Source organism: Typopeltis vanoorti, chromosome 23, assembly GCF_054136105.1.
Source record: "Typopeltis vanoorti isolate ZY-2024b chromosome 23, IOZ_Tvanoo_1.0, whole genome shotgun sequence".
NCBI classification, from domain to species: domain Eukaryota; kingdom Metazoa; phylum Arthropoda; class Arachnida; order Uropygi; family Thelyphonidae; genus Typopeltis; species Typopeltis vanoorti.
Window position 1 is genome coordinate 92,258,129 of NC_143571.1, and position 21,888 is coordinate 92,280,016.

Genomic DNA, 21,888 nt, shown 5'->3' on the forward strand with positions numbered 1-21,888 from the left:
CTGTTACCTGCTTGAAAAAAATTTAGCCAAGAGGATAATATTAATAAGACTGCCAGAAGTAATGAAAGAATTAAATCTCATCCCAGTGATCAGTTTGGATTCTGGAAGAACTATTCCTCTGAAACAATAAATATGTTTTCAGAAGAACTATTAAACATAATACAGATTTTACTTATGTAAATTTTATTAGCATAGAATTTATTCTATGCTAATAAAATAATAAAATCAAGGGCATCTTCAAAGGGAGTGCTTTAGAGTCAAAGCTCTATAATTGAGAGGAGACTTTCACATAGCCTTTAAAAGGAATGTGAAGAACCGACCAAGGCTTCTGTCCTAATGTCCCATCCTCCCTTCTCGTCGTGCACCCTGTTGGGAATCTACCCCTAGATACTGAATGATGAGGATGTGCTGGAAATTTGGGATTTAGCTGACCAAATTGTATTGTTATTGGCTTAAACCACAACATGACAGAATTTCATGAAGGCTGGGGCATCGCTCAGTTAAACAATGCCCATGTTGTTTTCACCAGGGTGAACAGCAAAAAGTCAGCTACTGGAACAAATCCTGAAACACACCCCAACTCAACATCACCAGAGTTCAAGATCAGTACTATCAACATAAGAAGCCTGAATGGCAAAGAAATGGAGCTAGCTGAGGAATTGGATAAGTACTAGATTGACATAATAGGGGTGACTGAAACAAAAAAGACAAAAATTGGTGAGATCTTTCTTAGCAATAAATATAAAATGTTATATTCAGGCAATGACAATCAAGGATATAATATTCAACACTAAATACAAGGCTAATATCTTCTTGAATGGCAGGCAATATCAATTAGAATGATGTAGGGAAATATCAGAATGGGGAACTGGACAATGACTTATTTGTACCTGTGGTCACACAGAAGGTTCTACTAAGGTAGAAGTGGAGGAATTTTTTGAGGCTTTAGAGAAAGCAACTGACACAATGAAAAAGGAAAAGTTGCTCCTTGTTGGGGATCTAAATAGAGTAGGAAATGAATGTCAGACATATACAAAAATATTTTGGGAAAATTTCGAGAAAAAAGCAAAGCTAATAATAATGGCAAATACCTGTTGGATTTCTGCTAAGGACATCGACTGGTTATTACTAATACAATGTTCCAATATAAAAATGTGCACAAATTCACATGGAGAGAAATAAAAAAAGAGTATGTTATTGTAGATGGTGATGTTTTCTTGCTGGTGAAGGTACTAGTGTGTACAGAGGATTTGAAATTGGAAGTAACCACCATTTAGTCTTGAGCAGGATAAAATTGAATTTCATATTGAAAAGAAGGACATGTAAGAAAGTTTTAAAGTGAATAAAAGTTGAGTAGTCCTCAGATGTGAACTGTAGACTAAAATACACAAACATTTTTTAAAGAAAAAATGAAAGAGTTTGAGAACAGGAACCAAACCTTGGAGATTCAATGGCAAGCCCTGAAGAAATTGATTGATTCAGCCAGAGACGCATGCAGTGAGGTTGTCTGCAAGGATAGAGAAATTATAACTCCATGGTGGACACAGGAAGATAAAGAAGCAGTGAAGGAAAAGAAGAAAGCATATCAAAAGTTCTTGGCAAATAAGTCAGCTTGTGCTCTTAGAGAATACAGAGACAAATGTAAGAAAGCTAAACACCGTGTAAAATTAGCCAAACAAAAATCATGGGAAGACTTTGGTAAGAACATAGAAAATAAATATCAAGAAGGTTGCAAAATATGCTGGAATTTGTTAAAAAAACCTCAGAAATGGAGGAAGAAGTATTGTAAAAGGAATTAGAGATGATAAAGTTGACAAGAAAACTGAAGAAAAAGATATCCTTGATGTATGGAGTAATTACTTAAAAAAATTGCTAAATGACACAGTCAGTGACAACACAGCAGTAAAAACATTCAGCCGGCATGCAATCAGGAATACATATCCATAATTGAAGTAGAAAAAGCCATCAAAATCTGAAATGTGGAAGGGTAGCTAGAATAGATGATATTTGACCAGAAATGCTCAGGTATGGTGGTATAAAAAGTTGTACAGTGGATGCACTGCATGGTTCAGAAGGCCTGGACAGAGGGACAAATTCCAGTTGATTTGAGTAGAGCTCTCATAGTACTCATATATAAAAAGGAAAATAAAACAATGAAAATTATGGAAGAATTTTCCTACTGAGTGTTCCTGTAAGATTTATGGAAGTATACTTGATAAATGGTTGAGAAGGATTGTGGAAAGGAAGCTTGCTGAAGAACAAGCTCGATTCAGGCAAAATAGAGGCTGTCAGAATTAGATTTTCACTTTACAACAAATAGTTATAAAATCATGGGAATATAACAATGATCTGTATTTAAATTTTGTAGATTATGACAAGGTGCCAAGAGAAAAGCTATTTAAAATGCTACAGTTGTATGGTGTCACTGGGGCATTATATCAAGAAATATGTAGTCTATATTTGAGTTGTAGATCAGCAGTTAGAATTAAATGAAGTACAGGAAGTTGGTTTAATGTTAAATCTGGTGTCAGACAAGGATGTGCATCCCCTTCGTTATTTATTATCTAAATGGATCACATTATGAAGGACAGTTGTATTAAACCTGATATCAAATTTGGAGATATTAATCTCAGCTCTTTACTTTATGTGGATGATGTTATACTTCTAAATAATTCTGGTACATGTCTGCAAGATTCCGAGACTAAACTGAATAACTGTTGTAGTAGATATGGCATGAAGGTCAGCAATAAAATGACAAAAACAATGAAAATAGGCAGAAGCATTGAAAATATCAACTGCATTGTGATTGGAGAACCTGTAGAACAAGTAATACATGTCAGGTACTTAGACACTTTTAGTGAAGATGGTAAATGATATATGGAAATAGACAACAGAATCAACAAAGCTGGTATGGTTGGAAGTCAACTGAATAAATTTATATGGAATAAGAGAGAAATCAATCAAAACCTTAAATTAACTGTATACAAGATAGTGTTGAAACCAATTTTAACTTAGGAATCTGAGAGCTGGGTAGGAAATAAAACACTTGACTAAAGACTAGAGACCACAGATATGAGACTCCTGAGAAAGATTACAGCTGTCAACAGATGGCATCAATGGCAATATCATATTAAAAATGAGGATATCATGAAAGAACTTGATATTGTTAGCATCCAGGATTATGTCAATAGAGCTAATCTCAAGTGGTATGGTCACTAAAACAGAATGGGAGAGGAAAGATTAGCAAAACAAGTGTTCTCTTCCAGGTTGGCAGGAAAAAGACCCAGAGGAAGACCAAGATATAGATGGATTGATATGGTAAAAAGTGCATTAGAAGAGAGAAATATAATATTATTGTTATTATTATTAATATTACGTGGCACCTCCAGGGAGTCCAAAGACTTGTCTCAAGAGGGCACATGCTCTACAGATCTCTCTCTCTCTCCACCACTCAATCCACCAACTACATCAATGCCATCTACCGCCCACAGCAACCACCAGTATTTTCACAGACAATCGCACATATCCATACCCATAGCGAGATTCAAACCGTGAGCCTTATGGCTGGAGAGTGGATATGCTAAAATGCCAGCCTGATTGGCCACTCGGCCAGTCAGGCTGGCATGGTGGACAATGCTGACAGTAACAGATTGATTTGGAGGAAAATTGTAGATAGGAAGTTAGTAATGATGTAAGATCTTCATGTGGTATTATTATAATATCCTGTAACCCCCTTGAGGGTACATGTCGGGAATTTGATGATGATGAGTCTTACTGAAGTCAATTTGAAACAACTACAACAGAAAGGGTAGATTTAACATTGAAACCATGAACTGCATGTACTTGATAATGTGTGACATAGTCTAAATACATTAAGATTCTAATAAAATAACTTGAACAAGAGATCGTTAAATTAAAAAATAGATACTGTATATACTCAGACATAGCTCGCACTTTTTTCCCCAAAATTAAAGTTAAAAGATTGTGGTGCAAGATATATGCGGGGATTTTTGGAAACTAAAGTTTTTCAGGAAAAAACTAAATTGATGTTTATAATTAAATCCTCAGTATTCATTATAATTATAATAATAATAATAATTATTATTAATATCTGACCTCCATGAAGTCGGAGACTCATTGTGGGAGGCACATACTATTGCACACAGTGCTCATCCAACAAATGCATTCCACTCACCATGCAAAGAACCTACTCCTCACTCCTCTGCTCACACTGAAAACAACCCCAGACTAGCTTATAGGTCTCAATCATATCCTCTCCCCCTTCCTCATATTCACAAGGCTCTGCAACTTACAATCTCAATCTGTTCGTTTACTTCACATTCAAAAGACCACTGACCACCTTTGTGAATCTTCTGTGGACCCTTTCCAGCATATGCTCGTCACCATGAAAACCATGCAACCAAATCTGCACAATAACCCGTATGAGGCCTGATCAAGTCCTTATACAATGGCATCATAATCTCTCTATTTCTGCATGTCAGGGTCCTCTGCATCATTGCCATTATCTGATGTGACATCTTCACAACTTGTGAAATGTGGCCCCTGAATTTCAGTTCCTTGTTCACCATCACTACTAGATCTGTCATCTCCTCTACTTCCCCACCAAGTGTATACTTTGTATCCCATCGTTGCTTACCAAATCTGAAACCTTACACTTTGCAACATCAAACTGACAGTTCCACATGCCTGCCCATTCACACAATCCATTCAGATCGTCTTGTAAGGCCATAACATCTGCTTGACTCTGCATTGCTGTCACCAGTTTTGCATCATCTGCAAACAGCTGCATATCACTAGTTAAACCTATCCCAATATCATTAACCTACAAATTGAACAACAATGACCCCAAGACTGACCCCTGCAGCACTCCACTAGTGATCATTCTCTTTTGGGATACCTCATCCCCATATACAACTTTCTGATATCTATCCAACAGCCAGTCACTTATCCAACTCTGGTCTGTTATCCAATCCCATCTGTTTCAATTCTCTAAGAGCTTGTCATGTGGCAAGTCTATCAAAAGTCTCTCCAAAATCTAAGTACACCACTGTATATGCATCTCCCCTATCCAAGGTATCTTGTTATAGTACATAAGTAAGTTAGTGAAACATGATCTCCCCTTAAAAAACCATGCTGATAACCACAGAGAAAACTGTTGCTATCAACCCATTTCTGTAACCTACCTCTCACCAATCTCTCCAGTACCTTCACCACAATCCCAGATACACAGCCCAGCCTATAATTTGAAACTACAGACTTATCCTGACCTTTATGCAGTGGAACAATTTTACCATCCTTTCCCTCCCTTGGAACCTGTGCGATTTTAAGACTTATTAAACATCCATGCTAATGCTTCTGCCAATTCCTTGGAACATTTCCTTAAGATGAGTGGTGATATGTCATTAAATCCTATCACCTTATTATAATTTATGCTTGCCCAAATTATTTATAAAATGAATGATTTAAAATTTTAATTATGAACGTTATTTACTCGATTGATCATTCACGTTTATCACTTGATATATTATTTGAATCTTTTGGAACAGTTCTTCTGTAATAAAGTTAATTATTTCTGGTAAAATCATGCCCTCCAAACACCTCAAAATCTAGATACACAACAGTTCTAATGATGACCTCTTAATCTTACCCCCCCCCGTGCAGTCGAAGATTGAGTAGAAATCAATGCTCTCACTTCCACGTTTTCTCTACTGGTTGCCTCCATTTCTATGCTATGCATATAATTGGTGTGGTATTGACAAAAGATCGTGCGACTTATTGACAAAGGCAAGCCAATGATTGTTGAGTTGAAATGCTGATTTTCAACAAAATTCCAAAATATCTGAAACTGCCATAACAACATTCACTGTCTATTTTTCAAAGTCTTGAACTTTTTTTGTGTGTGAACTATATGTGAAATGTTTAAATTTCTTTTGTCATAAAGTAAAGTCATGGGTGTGAGATATAACGAGGATGAGTTTTATTCTAGCAAATAAGATAATACTTATTCTAGAACTTCTGAATAACTACTTCCCTTAATAGTGATAATTTTAGTCTATCACTTCTATTTAAATTTTAATGACATAGCAAGGTTTCCCAATTTTCTTTATATATGCCTTCTAAAGATAATTATTTTTATAGAGAACCTTAATTTTCTTCCAAAAGATTTGCTGCTTGTTGTAGATAACATATTCTGCAAGGCTTGATTACTCTGGCTCATGGAACTTAATGTAGTGTAAATGTTCATCATGCACATTTACATGCACAGCCACTGTTTTTCCTGTTTGGCTAGTATATGATAACACACATTGGCAAAGAATTTGATACACTATAGGATGGGCCAAATGCAGAAGTTTATTTTTTGCAGGACCTAGAAAAGTCAAAATTGTGTTTTGATAAAATAAAAGGACACTTGTAGGCCTACTGATTTAAGTACTTTCTCTATACCATAATCAAGGATACTGTGGAGATCAATGTTCATTGCACTTATTACAGATGATCTTGAAGCTTGAGCTGTTTGTTCACCTCAAGGCTTGTTGTATGAGTAGGGATGGAGTGCTATCATCAGCAAAACTATGAATAAGGTTTGCAGTCAATAATAGCAGGTCATTTATATAAATTAGGATGAGAGTTGGAGAAATGACAGAGTCGTGAGGGACATCTGCATTAATGGAAATATCTGAATTGAGAACCCCATTGACTATTGCCTGCAGAGATTGGTTGAGAGAAACTAGCAATCCAGTTACACAAGAATGGAGATAGTGATTTGTTGAGAAGCTCTCAAAATCAGACCCTGTCAAAAGCCTTAGAGATGTCAAGTGCAATGGCATAGGTTTCTCCAGATCATTCCATGGAACGAGTCCTGAGATTCGTGACGTGGGCCAGATCTCCTGTAGATTTAGATTGGTAAAATCCATACTGTCACTAATTAGATGGAAGTTCTCCAAGTGTTAAAGAAGTTGACTGTTGATGGCCTTCTCAATTACTTTGGACAAAACTGAGGTGAGAGCTTGATAGTAGACATTTGTCACTATTTGGGAACTGTTTGTATATGGTCTTGCTTTATTGCTGTAGGTTGAATACCAGATGAGCACTATTTAGTGTATACATAATAAAGAACAGGTGTTAGTTCAGGAGCATAATAGGTGGGATTCCATCATGACTGGCTGGTTGCCTTCATGGAATCTGTGTTATTTGAGATTCTTTTGATGTATTTCTGGTGGAAGATCACAGGAGGCATTGAGATGCAGTGTTCTAACAAAAGGAGGAGGAGATAATTTGCCATGGCTATCTATGGGGTAATTGGAAGAGAAGAATGAAAAATGAATGATGAATTTGTTAAGATAACCAGCATTATGCAAAGCCAAACCTTAGAGGACCAATTTATTTCATTTAATCTAGCACCTATCTCTTACTCTCTTCCCTGTTGGAGAGGTCCTGCTGTCGCTAGTTTGAAAGAAAGTTCTTGATTGAAAACTATGTCTGAAATCTTTGATTTACGATGATAATATTTGATATGCCTCTTGAGGATATGAAAATGAAGATGTTGATTAAAAAAAAAAAAAAACTTATTGCTGCTGCTACTTATTTCTTTATGAAGTAATTCTAAGGTGTTTTTTTTTTCCCCTTTTTAGTCTGGAAACAATACTATTAAAGTTGCCTTTCGTTCTGCTGTAACATATGCTCAAAAGAAGCATGAAGCCCAGTTAATGAACTATTTAATTCCTCCTACCTGTCCTCCACCTGCTCAGCATGGTGAATGTCATGTAAACTATATTCGTAAAATACAGAGTTCTTTTAGCTGGGACTGGGGACCCTCATTTCCTACCCAAGGAATCTGGTGAGTTATTTTGTTGAAAGTTATAAATTAATTATAAAGCTTTTGTAAAAATATTTGCATTATTATTATTAACTTTGCGTTCTTAAACCACTGAATATCTTTCTATAAACTATATATATATATATTGTTCATGCTATGATCCATTGTGTATTGGATGTCCATCAAATGAACATATTAACCTAATAACCAACACATTTAAGTAAGATACTTTCCATATCTTATCTTGGAAAATATCCCTGTGTTATCTTATCACAACGCAACAGGTAAAATAAAAGATAAAGCAAGATGAAGTATGAACACAATTTCAAGCAATGGTATTCAGTGTTTTGACTGCATCTAATGGGTGCATTCCAAAGTGACTCTTTTGTTGTTGTTGATTTAATGGAGGATGATGGTCTCCTATATGTTCGGCATATTTTTCCATCCAAAATTGTTCAGATTTGAAGTGTTCTATAGAAGATAAGCTGAATTTAAAATAATTCCTCAAGAAATCAAGAAATAACATTCCCTTAATGTATGTTGTTTCTGCTGTCCAGTTTATACTGCCCTAGTTAAAACTCTCTTAATAATCACTCACTTTGCACTTGCCAAGCTTATCTGCCTAAATATTTTCTGCTAATTTTCCTTGTGTTCCCTTGCCTATAGCAATATTCCACTAAGTATCTTCTCCTACCTACCTACCTCGACCATACACTCAGAATCATTAGAGCATAATCTGGCAGAGAATTTGAAATGAAGCTGCCATTTAATTCTAAATTTTCTACTCTGAGAGGAAACACATGAGTAACATCCCATCCCACCTCCACCCTGTTTACCCTTCCTATCCTGCCAAAATATGTTATAAACTTCTACAGTACACCCACACTATAGTGAACACCACTATAATGAAACTGAACAGTCCTGGACCATTTATGAAATCAAGTATCATTGCGCTGTTTTAAGCTCACTGTCACAAACAGTAAAAGCTCAATACCTTCATGATAGCAAACTGAATTTCCTACAAATAATGTCACAATCAGTAGACAAAGGAAATTCCAGGAAATTGTACATTTATTATTATTATTATCTGAGACTTCCAGAGAGTCAGAGACTTATTGAGAGAGGTTAAACAATTATTATTATTATTATCATTATTCATTACCTCTCTGGAAGTCCACCTTAAACAATACAAGGTCTATCATACCACTCCTTTAACCCATTTACCACCATATCAGGCAATGCACTATGGTTCAGCCACCCATCATGCATCTGTTAATTGGGCATCATCAGATGCCATATGGTCATTGTGTTCCTCGGTGATGTACTATACCATTCCTCGGTAGGTGGTCCTGTTGTATGCTTTTCTGAAAGTTGAAACTCCAGACACATCATCCATCCATCTCATTGAGGGGTCTACTCCTCTTTCTCTTTTCCTGGAACTTTACCTTCTGTGACTGTTTTGAGAAGTCCTCCTTCCATCCTTTCAATATGCCCAAAGCATTTCCTGCTTTCTTCTGTCAGTATCCTTAAGGAGATTTAAAGTTCTACCAATCCTTTCTAGTACCCAGCCAGTTTACTGCATTTTGGTATATGATATCATCAACAGCTTTCTGTAACACTACATCTCAAAAGCAGTTCTTTACCTGTTGGACTTCTGTAGGTTCCAAGTCTTACATCGATAAATTGCTGTTGGAAAAACAGCTGCATCCAAAATCCTCTACTTTGTTCCTGTGGAGATAGATTTGTAAAATTCTCACATGATAAATAAATTATCATGTTCATTTTAAGAAGTATTTTTATTTTTCTTGGAAAATTACACACGAAGAAATGTGATTGTTTGTATTATTACTATAAATCCTTTTATGTGTAATAACTTAATCACGAAACTTTGTTAAACTAATGTGATGCATGAAATAAGACATCATTATGTAACAATCCTTTCTTTTAGTGTTGCACAGTGATCAGCATTCATTTTAGAAATTATGGACTTTACAACCGCGCTAAAAATAACTCTTTTAATATCCCGACATTTCGATCTTCATATTAAGATCATCATCTGAAGTATATACAAATACACAAGCACAAGCTGAGTTACATTACATACAGTGAGTAAAGAAACAATGAATTTGATCACAGGTTAATCTACTGGCATGATCTCTAGTGAAAAAAAAAAAATTAATTATTTAGAAATTAATTTTTTAATTTCTATTTCTATTTTTAATTTCTATCTGAGCTAAATTCTATTTATGATAACGTGGATAAACATTCTTTCTTACAGATAGTTTTCTTTTAGTAACAATGATGTCCTATTTTTAGCATTGCAATTGTTATTTTTGATTTAGGATCCTGGATTTTCTACAGTCCTGTTTATAGTTGCTCTTAGAGAGGAAGGTTCCATGGGTCGAATATATGCCTTCCGTATGTTTGGAATTTTTAGACCACCATTATTGTTCAGATTCAGGTGGTTGATAATAATCTCGCATGCTTCCTTGAATTTGCATTCATACCATGTTTTGGTGTGATGTAGACAACTAGTGCTTTTCCAGTCAATTCTATGTAAGGTGTTCAGGGCATGATCAGAAATGTTTCTGATATACAGAAACATACAGATGGGATATACAGAATGTTCCATAAGTTCTTAGATATTTCAGTAATTCCTAAAAATTAGAAAAATTGGTATATTAGAGTGCAGTTTGCATGAAAGTGAATCGTAAGGGATTTTTTTTTTTTTTTTTTTTTTTTTTTTGGTGGGGACGAAAAATTTACTTCAAATTTTCACTGATAGAGGGTGGTGTACCACATGCATCATTTGCAAATACGTGCAAATTAGAGCTCTGTAAAATGCAGGGTGTACTGCTGACAGCTCGTAATGAATGCATGCAAATTCCCAGTCACTGGGGATGAACAGTATTGTTTTTGTGAAAAGAAAAATTTGTTGCTGTGATAAGATATGTTTGGTGGATAAGATATTGTTAATGAAGTTGTCTTACATAAGTGGGGCATTGGTAGCAGAAGTTTTATGAAAAGTTCAAATGCAGAAAAGAATGAATAAAGGTTGAGGTCCTATTACTCCTGTCAGACAGTCTCTAATATAATGTTTTGAGAAAACTGGAAATTTGTCAGATCGCCCTTGAACATGCAGACCAATGTTATCCAAAGCCCATACCAGCATTCTGGTATCGCAAATGAATACCCTAGCAGCACAATCAACAAGCGGTGTAAGCAATGCACGGAAAGCTGCAAGAATCACAGGCATAGCAAAAATATCTATTCTGCATCCTTCATGGTGCATAATCATCACACCACCAAAGTAAGCATCACAGGAACAAATTTTTCTTTTCACAAAAGCAATTCTGTTTACCCCCAATGACTGGGAATTTGCACGCATTCATTATGAGATGTCAGCAGTACAAACTGCATTTTATAGAACTCTCATTTGCACTTATTTGCAAATGATGCATGTGGTACAGCTTCCTCTATCAGTGAAAATTTGAAGTAAATTTTTTCTCCCAACAAAAAAAATACCCCTCTTTGCTATTCACTTTCATGCAAACCACACTCCAATATACCAATTTTTCTAATATTTATAAATTATTGAAATACATAGGAACTTATGAGACACCCTGTAGTTAAGGGTCATCTAGAAGAAGCAGTATTAAATTGTATACCTAGGGTAAGGAGGGTTAATTGGGTAGTTGTTAGATGGATGAATAATATCATTAAACATGAGCTGAAGAAGAGAAAGAAAATACTGTGGAAGGTATATAAAGAGAAAGGCGACCAGCAAACCCACAAACAGTACAAGCTAAGGCAAGAAAGGTGACCAGCATGGCAAGGATGGCAAAATCAGATTATGAGAAGAATTTAGTCAAGCAGGCCAAAGAAAATCCGAAAGAGTTCTTTCCTTATGTGGCAAGTAAGAGGAAGAATGACTATGGAAGATTAACCTTAATGAGTGATGATGGTCATGAGGAGACGGAAGCTGATAAAATAGTTGAGTTACTAAGTGACCACTTTGTAAGCATATATCTTCCTAGTAAGGTTACTGGTTTAACCTATGAGACAGACACTAATGTGGGAACAGAGGTGAATGAATTGGAGGTACTTATGATATTGCAGAATCTCAATGCAAATACAGCTTTGGGATTAGGTGGGATATCAGCTAGGGTTTTGTGAGAATGTGCATGAGAACTGGCAAAGCCTTTGACTAAGCTGTTTAATGTAAGTCTCAGCTCTGGTAGAGTTCCAAGGGAATGGAAAGAGGGCAAAATTATCCCTTTGCATAAGGAAGATTCTAAGACTACAGTAGCAAATTATAGACCAATCAGTGTATCAGACATGATGGTAAAAGTATTAGAAAAATTGGTAAAAAAGAGAATTCAAGAATGGGTAGATAAAAATATGATACTGTTTGAGGGTAAACATTGCTTTGTGAAGTGTCAGTCATGCTTTAGTAATTTACGAACTTTTTATAATAGAGTAACAGCTGAGTTGGATCAAGTTAATGGCTACACGATGATTTTGCTGGATTTTGCAAAGGCGTTTGACAGAAATACCACATGAAACACTGTTATGCAAATTAGAACAAATGAGATGGATATGATATTGGTTAAGTGGATAAGAGGGTGACTGCTGGACAGATGTCAAAAAAGTGGTATGGATGATTTAGTATGATTTTGCTGGATTTTGCAAAGGCATTTGACAGAATACCACATGAAACACTGTTATGCAAATTAGAACAAATGAGATGGATATGACAATGGTTAAGTGGATAAGAGGGTGGCTGTTGGATAGATGTCAAAAAAATGGTATGGAGGGGCAGAATCGAGGCAAAAGCAATTGACTAGTGGTGTGCCACAAGGTTTGGTGCTGGGATCATTGCTGTTTAATTTATAAATAAATGATATAGGAAATAACCTGAAAAGAAATACAGTTACACCCTGAGTTATGTAACATTTGACTTACTTAAATTCGCAGTTATGTAATAAATCGGGTATTACATAACATAACCGGTAATAAATAAATAAAATGTATGAACACGGTTGCGGCTCTGCACAGGTGCATCTTTGACAGCCTTATTGCAGTACAGTAGTAGATACCTTGTGCGGTTGGCTTATCTACCCAGCCAGCGATAACAAGTGACCGCTGCTAGTTTCATTGTTTTTTAACCCTTAAAATGGAATGCAAATGCAAAACCAAATGCTCTGGTAATAAATTTAAAAAACAAAAGTCTGCATTTACTTTAGAAGAAAAGTTGAAAATAATTCGTATGTATGAAGGCTGGAAAATTCTATCAACAATAGCTTGGGAAATAAATCGACCTATTTCGACAGTGAATACAATAGTAAAGGATAAAGTTTGCATTGTTGAAAGCACGAAAAGTGCGGTAGCATTGAAGGGCACAATTATTACCAAGAAGAGGCTGGGCCCGATATCAGAGATGGAGAAATTGTTGTCTCACTGGATCGATGATCTGACACAGAAGCAGATACTATTAAGTTTACTGATTATCCAGGAGAAGGCTGTGTCCTTATATAAGGATTTAAAAGAGCAGGCCGGCATCACATCACGAATGCAGAGAGTACATTTAAACCTAGTGCTGGATGGTTCGAACGATTCCAGAACCATACAAATCTGCACAGCATCAAAATCACGGGTGAGGCAGCAAGTGCAGATACAGATATGGCAAGTCGATTTCTGAAACTTCTGGCAGAAATAATTGAGGAGGGGGAATATTTGCCTGAGCAAATATTTAATATTAATATAATGGCTCTGTTTTGGAAGAGGATCCCAAGACAGACATTTATTGCAAAAGAGGAAAAATCTATGCCTGGATTCAAGGTTGCAAAAGATCAAATCACTGTTATGATTGGCGGCAACATTTCAGGGGACTTAAAACTTAAACCACTTATAGTGTACCATTCCCATTCCCAGAGATTGCGTGCCTTTAAGAACATCGATGCAAGTATGCTGTTCGTAATCTGGAAATCCAACACCAAGGCTTGGGTTACATGTTTGTTGTTCGGAGACTGGTTCAATAATCACTTATTCGTTCACCAGGTGAAAGAATATTGTGCCGAGAAAAAAATTTAAAGTGCTTCTCCTCCTGGACAGTGTCCCAAGTCACCCAGAAGAGTTGGATGACTTTCATCCCGACATAAAAGTTGTTTACCTTCCACCTAGAACTACCTCACTATTGCAACCTATGGATCAAGCCATTATTGCGACCTTTAAAGCCTTTTATTTAATTTACAAATTCGACTTATGTAAAATTTGAGTTACGCAAAGGTTTACGGAATGCATTACTTACGTAACTCTGGGTGTAACTGTATTCAGTTGTTTGCTGATAATGCAAAATTAGGTAGAGTAGTAGTTAATCAGGGCGATGTGGAGAATATTTTTTGCCTATTTAAATCATCTGGTAAGATGATTTAAATAGGCAAAAGATATTATTATTATTATACTTTGGACTTCCAGGGAGTCCAAAGACTCATCGAGGGCAGGCATCTACCCCACAACTGTCTCCACCACCAGCTCTCTCAATCCACCAACTACAACGAACCGCAACTACACCAGTGCCATCTACCACACACTGCCACCACTAGTAATTTCACAGACAATCACAAACATCCATGCCCACGGCAGGATTCGAACCCGCAGTCTTTTGATGGAGAGCTGATACAATAACCACTCGGCCAATCAGGTCGGCACACGGGCAAAAGATAATCAGTGTCAGTTTAATGTCGAGAAACATAAAGTTATGCACTTTGGGATAAATATATTATAAGCCGTTTATCACATTGATGGCACTGTACTCTAGGAGATAGATGAAGCTAGAGATTGAGGGGTATTGATAGGCATAGAGTTAAAGTTTAGAGGAAGGTAGCACATAAGATTACTTGGCTAGTGAAGAACACATTAACAAGTAGAGATAAGTAAGTTGTAATTCCTCTTTATAAGGCCTTGATATGCTCACATCTGGATTACTGTGCTCAAGTCTCGTCCTCTGGGTTTCTAAGGGATGTGGACGCTGTGGAGAGGGTTCGGAGGTGAGTGACCAAGATGGTGAGTGGACTATGGAATGTGCTCTATGAGGATAGATCGAAGATGTGTGAATTGCAGAGGTTGGTTTATAGGAGAAAAAGAGTGGATATGATATAAACATTTCAGTTGTTTAAAGGATTTTTATAGGGGAAATTTTATGTCAATGAGAAAATAGAGCATGTATATATGTGTGTATAATAGAGGGGTGTTACAAAATTTAATAGGGGGCTTTACAAAATTTATGTCTTGCAAAGTGGGCGGTGGCCCAAAAAAGTTTGGGAACTTATGGACTAGAGGGACCAGAACAAGGGGGTCATCCCTGGAAGTTGAATAAAGGTTTTGTCATTAGGGGTGTAAGGACTAGATTTTTTGCTTGGAGAGTGGGGAATGAGTGGAATGGGTTGCTAGAGTCAGCTGTGAGTGTTTTTTCTGTTAATGGGTTCAAGAAAAAGCATGATAGATTGTGTGGATAGATTGGGTCTCATGCGATGAGTCTTCAGACTCCATGGAGGTGCCCGTATAATAATAATAAATTTGTTAGACTATAGAGTGTGATATTAATCATCTTAGAGGGATTAACAAATGTTGAGCATTCTATCAAAAAATCAATTCCAATTGAAGATACTTTAAACCTAGATTAACTTTCTGTAGAGGTAAAAGTGGTGAAATTATTAGGCATAAACAATTTATACTTAGTAGATGGATAGAATATTTTGATCACCTATTGAATGAAGAAGCACAAGAGTTAGATTTTATTATACTTGACATGGATAAAGAATCTAACGAACATGCACTATCTGTAGATGAAGTAAAGGTAGCCATCAAAAAACTCAAAAACAGCAAAGCACCTGGACTTGATGGTATAACATCAGAATTGCTAAAAAAACTATGGGCCTGAACTGCTTAAAAAGATACATGAATTGATAGTTAAAATTTGTGATATGGAAAAACTTCCATTAGACTGGAACACAAGCATTATCTGTCCAATACTAAAGAAAGGAGATCCTATGATTTGTTCTAACTACAGAGGGATTAGCCTCCTCTGCACATCATAGAAATTTTTTTCAAATATACTTTTTGAAAGGCTACTGTCACATGTTGATCAACAAATTGGGGATTACCAATGTGGCTTTTGTAAGGGAAAATCTGTGTTTGTAGATTTCAGGTTAGTTAAGGCTGCAATAGAAATAACAGTATCCAAAATTCAAATACAAGGCAATATTTCAAATGCATTTTGCATAAAAAAATGGAGTTGGTCAAGGAGACTCCTTATCATGTTTACTATTTAATATCTCTTTAGAAAAAAAAAAAGTCATAAGAGACGCAGGAATTAATAGGAATTTAGGAGGGTGGTTGATGGAGAGATACCAGAGAGTTCATTATTCAGGAGTGGAGTCCAAAAGACGGCTTGTGACTAGTGGTGTGCCGCAGGGTTCTGTTCTTGGACCACTGCTTTTCAATTTGTTCATTAACAATGTAGGAAAGGATCTGAGAGGGAGTGTTCACTTGCTTGCTGATGATGCAAAGTTGGGTAGAGCAATTGTGAGTGCACAGGATGTCAAAGTTTTGCAGGATGATTTGGATAGTTTGGAGGACTGGGCTAGGAAAAATGGATGTCAATTTAATGTGGCAAAGTGTAAGGTTATGCATTTTGGAGTGAAAAGATTAGCAGCAGCATATCACATTGGTGGAACTGTACTCCAGGAGATTGATGAAACCAGGGATTTGGGAGTGTTGGTGGATAGGGAGTTGAAGTTTAGGGGGCACATTGCAAAAGTGGCCAAAACAGCTCATCAAATCACTTGGTTGCTGAAAAATACTTTAACAAGCAGAGACAAACAAGTTATTGTTCCTGTATATCAAGCCTTGATAAGACCCCATCTAGAGTACTGTGCCCAGATATGGGTGCCAGGGTTTCTTCTTGATGAGGAGGAGGTAGAGAGGATCCAGAGACGAATGACCAAGATTGATAGCAGGTCTGTGGAATGAACCTTATGAGAACAGGTTGAAGATTTGTGGGTTGCAAAAATTGGTTGATAGGCAGAAAAGGGATGATATGATTGAGACATTCAAATTACTGAAGGGTTTCTATAAGATTAATCCGGAAGATATTTTTGAGAATAGGAGTGGTGGTGGGAGGACTAGGGGCCATACATGGAAGCTGGGCAAGAGTGTGGTTAGCAGGGGTGTCAGAACTAGGTTATTTACTTGAAGAGTGGTGAATGAGTGGAATAAGTTGCCAGAGTATGTTGTGGGTGCTATGATGCCTGTGAATGAGTTCAAGGCGAGGTATGATAGATACTGTGTGAATGTTGAATAGCTGCTCTTGATATGATGTTAGGGCCCCCCTCGATGAGTATGTTGACTCCTTGAAGTTGCCCGAGATAATAATAATAATACCTAAGGAAGCATCTTCTATAAATGTGTACAAATCTTTGCTTATGCAGATGATATTGATTTAGTTGCAAGGACAATCAGTTCTCTTAAGGAAGCCGTTCTTGCCCTTGAGGCTGCTGCAAAAATATGCACCTGAAAATAAATCAAGATAAAACTAAATATATGCATTGTACCAGAAATGAATACCAAAACACTCTGCCCTCTATTGAAATAGGATCATATACATTTGAAAGTGTCTAAAGCTTTATCTACTTGGGATCTGAATTGAACTGCCAAAATAAAATTTCACTAGAAATACAGAAAAGAATTATTGCTGCTAATAAAAGTTTCTGTGGTCTTAGGAAAACAATGAAATTCCAGTTTATATCCAGAAATAATAAATTCCTGTTCTATAAAACTTTGATTCACCCTGTGTTGACATATGGTTCAGAAACCTGGAGATTGACAAAGAACAAGGAAAAGCCAATATTGCTGTTCTTGAAAGAAAAATACTCAACAGCATCCTTGGTGTTATTAAAGAAAATGATCAGTGGAGAAGACGCTTCAACTTTGAACTCTATAAAAGAACCAGACATAATCAAATATCTTAAAATCAGTCGTTTTAACTGGGCTGCAATCTCATAAGAATGAATGATAACAATCCTTCCTGTAAAAACAGTTATTTCTTGCAAAACCCCAAGGAAGGTATAAATGAAGAAGACCAAGATTACAATGGGAAGATGTCATTGAAAAGGATTTTCAAGCCATAAATGAGAAAAACTAGTGTGCGCCAAAGCCAGAAATAAAGATAGCTGGAGAAATCTTCAGAGGAAGGCCTTGTCCCATCTGGGGCTGTTGAGCCAAAGATGATGATGATGATAGAGTGTGAGCAAAAATAAGATATAGTAGAATATAGCAAAAAGGTGGCAGTCTACAATTAAGGCAGTCACCATCTCATGCCATTCAATGCCCTATGTGAATTAAGATTAAGACAAAAGCAGGAAGATTGCAGATCCATCCTTCTGGATTTTAGACAAGTCTCTGACTGCTATTTTAGCCATTCCTGATCTTCTTCTGATGTCTTATGAACAGCAATTCTTCACATTAATAATGGATCCCAGGTACTCAAACTTGCTGACTTCCTCAATTCTTTTTCTGTTAAGGTACACTTGTTTCTCAGGAGCTTTCCTGTCTATATTTCCTCTGAGAGTCTTAACCTTTCTCTTGCTAGGATTGAGTTGAAGTCCTCTGTTCTTACTGATCTCATTGACTTTGTAAAGAATTCATCCTAGCTCTTCCTTGTCATTACAAAGGAGTACTGTATTATCAGCATACCTCAGATTACTGATCAATCTACCAGCTATTTTAAGTTCATTTAATGCTACATGCATGATGTCCTCAGCATAGATATTAAACAGGTGAGAAAAAGGTAGGCATCTTTTCCTAATTCTCTTTGCAACCTGAAGCCAATAATTTAATCCAATACCTTTCTTACTGTAGCTGATTGCTCACTGTACAATTTAGCTGTCAACCTGATAATGCCTTAAGGAAAACCTGTTATTTTCATTATCTCTCACAATTTCATATGCTAAACACAGGCTGTTTTGCTTCATAGACTACACCAAAGTGGTGTAGTCTATGAAGCACATTGCCATAGAGAGTCTAAATGCTTTATACTATACTTTTCAATGATCTCCCTAAGCCATCTCTGTCTAAACTTTGGCCTCAGTCCTATTTAGAATGATCTTTAACAAAATCTTGCTTGCATAAGAGACTCGCCCACCTTCTGTGCAAAAAAACAATTTATATCCCACTTACTCACTGCTTCTTTTTGCAACTTTGAGGGTTGGCTGCTTGTCCTTCTTCCTTCCTTTTATTCTGCTATATGAAAACTCTTCTCAGTGTCAATCCATTAATTATCTCTGAACCAATTTTTTCTCTAAGCTGTGCACATACACACTAGTAAAAAAAAGATGCACACATTCCTAGTAACTGCATGCACAAAATTTTTGCTTTCTGACTCTTTCATTTACAGTTAATAATTTTTGAACATATTATAAAAACAGTTCTGGGATTTGTTTCAGTAACTGACTTTGTGCTATTCCCTCTGTTTCTCTGACAAAAACAATGGGGCCTTGTTTAACTGGGTGATGCCCCAGCCATCATGAAACTCTGTCATGTCATACCATCATTTTACATTGTGGTTAAGCCAATGAGAACACAATTTGGTTGGCTAAATTCCAAATTGCTAGTCCAACCTTGTTCATTCAGTATCGGTAGACACTTAACAGTGCACCATGAGAAGGTGAGGATTGGACATTAAGGCAGAAGTTCTGGTTAGTTCCACATTCCTTAAAAGGTTATGTGGAGGTATCCTCCCAGTTATTCAAACTTTGACCCTTAAGCATCCAGGACACCCAACTCTACATCAGTAGAGTTCAAGATTGGTATACTATCAACATAAGAAACATCAATGGAAAAGAAACAGAACTAGCAGAAGAATTACTAAGATCGATATAATAGGTCTATTGATAAATAACCAGATCGATATAGCTATCAGAAGAATTGCTAACTACCAGATTGATATAATAGGTGAGATCTTTCTAAGCAACAAATACAAAATGTTATATTCAAACAATAACAATCAGGGAAAAGAGAGAGTAGTTATGGTATTCAACACTGAACATGAGGATAATCTTCTTGAATGGCTGGTAATCTCAAGTAGAGTGATGTGGACTAATATCAGAATGGGAGAACTGGACAATGAGACTTATTAGTGCTTATTATCCCACAGAAGATTCTACTAAGAAGAAATGGAGGAATTTTTTGAGGCATTAGAGAGGGCAGCTGGCACAATGAAAAAGGAAAGGTTGGTCCTTGTTTAAGATCTAAACAGCAGAGTAGGAAATGATTGCCAGACATAGAGAAATATTTTTGGAAAATTTGGAGAAACATGCAAAACTGATAATAATGGTAAATGCCTGCTGGATTTCTGTTCATGACTAGATTAGTTATTACTTAATACCAGCATAAAAATGTTGACAAATTCACATGGAGAGAAGATGCAAAAAATAAGAACAATCTCATTGATTATGTTATAGTTGATAGTGATTCTTTCCCACTGGTTCAGGACACAAGAGTATACAGGGGATTTGAAATAGGAAGTGATCACTATTTAATTTTGAGCAGGATAAATTTGAATTTCATGTTGAAAAGAGTGTGTAAGAAAGTTTAAAGCAAATCATGGTTAAGCAGCTCTTAGAGATGAACTGTAGAATCAAATACACAAATGTCATTGAAGAAAAAATGAAGAAAGAGTTTGAAAACAAGAACCAGACTTTGGAGATTCACTGGCAAATCCTGAAGTAAACATTGATTGATTGTTTCAGCCAGAGAGGCATGTGGTGATGTTGTCTATCAGAATGGAAAAAATCAGAATCCAGCAGACGCACGAAGTTAAAGAGGCAGTCAAGGAAAAGAAAAAAGCATATCAAAAGTTCCTAGGCATGTAAATCAACTTGTGCTCTTACAGAAAAAATGTAAGAAAGCAAAACATTGTTTAAAACTAGCTAAACTAAACAAAAGTCATGGGAAAACTTTGATAAGAACATAGAAAGTAAATATTGGGAAGATGGCAAATTCTGGAGGCTATTGAAAAAGCTTAGAAATGGAGGAAAGAGTACTGTAAAAAGAATCAGAGATGATAAAGGTAACATGACAACCGAAGGGAAAGATATTCTAGATGTCTGGAGTAAATTGCTTTGAAAGACTGCTAAATGAAACAAGCAGCAGCATGGTGGTTAAAAACTCTCAACAGGAATGCAGTCATGAATAGATATTCACACTTGAAGTGAAAAAGTCACTGAAAACCTGAAATGTGGAAAGACAGCTGGAGTAGATGAAATTCGACCAGGAATGCTCAAATATGGAGGTATCAAAGTTTTAAAGTTAATGCATTGCATAATTCAGAAGACCTTCATAAATTCAAATTCTGGATGATCATATTATAGCTCTCATTGTACCCATCTATAAAATGGTAAGTAAAACTGGATGTGGGAATTACGGAGATATTTCCATACTGAGTGTTCGTATGTAAAAATAATATCCCACATAAGGAATTCATTGCTATAAAAGAGCTACACAACAACAGCCAGATTACCATAACAAAAGCAGACAAAAAAATAATTTTCGTGCCTTATTCTTTTGTGTGTTGGTGGGATTGCGATCTATAATTTTGTATGTTGACTGATCTTGTAATAGTGTGTGCATTTTGTTTTCATATTCAGTTGTGTCCATCACCACGGTTGCATTTCCTTTGTCTGCTTTTGTTATGGTAATCTGGCTGTTGTTGTGTAGCTCTTTTATAGCAATGAATTCCTTATGTGAGATATTATTTTTTGGAGGCTTGGACTTGATTAGGATGTTGGCCACATCTAAACGTATGTTGTTAGCTATTGTTGGAGGCAGGTCGTAAATTCCTCGTTCGATGGACGCCATTATCTCAGCTTTTGGAACTTGCTTGGGAGTTATGGCAAAGTTGTGCCCTCGACTTAAAGCAGTCGTGGCTTCTTTGCTTAAGGTGAGTGACGATAGATTCACGACGACGAGGTCTTGTTGTAATTGCGGTCGTT

General features: G+C 36.4%; 1 protein-coding gene across 1 annotated transcript in view; it reads left to right on the forward strand.

The window, feature by feature from the left end:
• beta-Man (beta-mannosidase) overlaps positions 1–21,888 on the forward strand; it is a 386,558-nt gene that overhangs the window by 66,258 nt on the left and 298,412 nt on the right. The window contains exon 4 of the mRNA XM_090413087.1: positions 7,653–7,858. Within this exon, the coding sequence (XP_090269213.1) occupies positions 7,653–7,858 (206 nt within the window). The remainder of the gene's footprint in view (positions 1–7,652; positions 7,859–21,888) is intronic.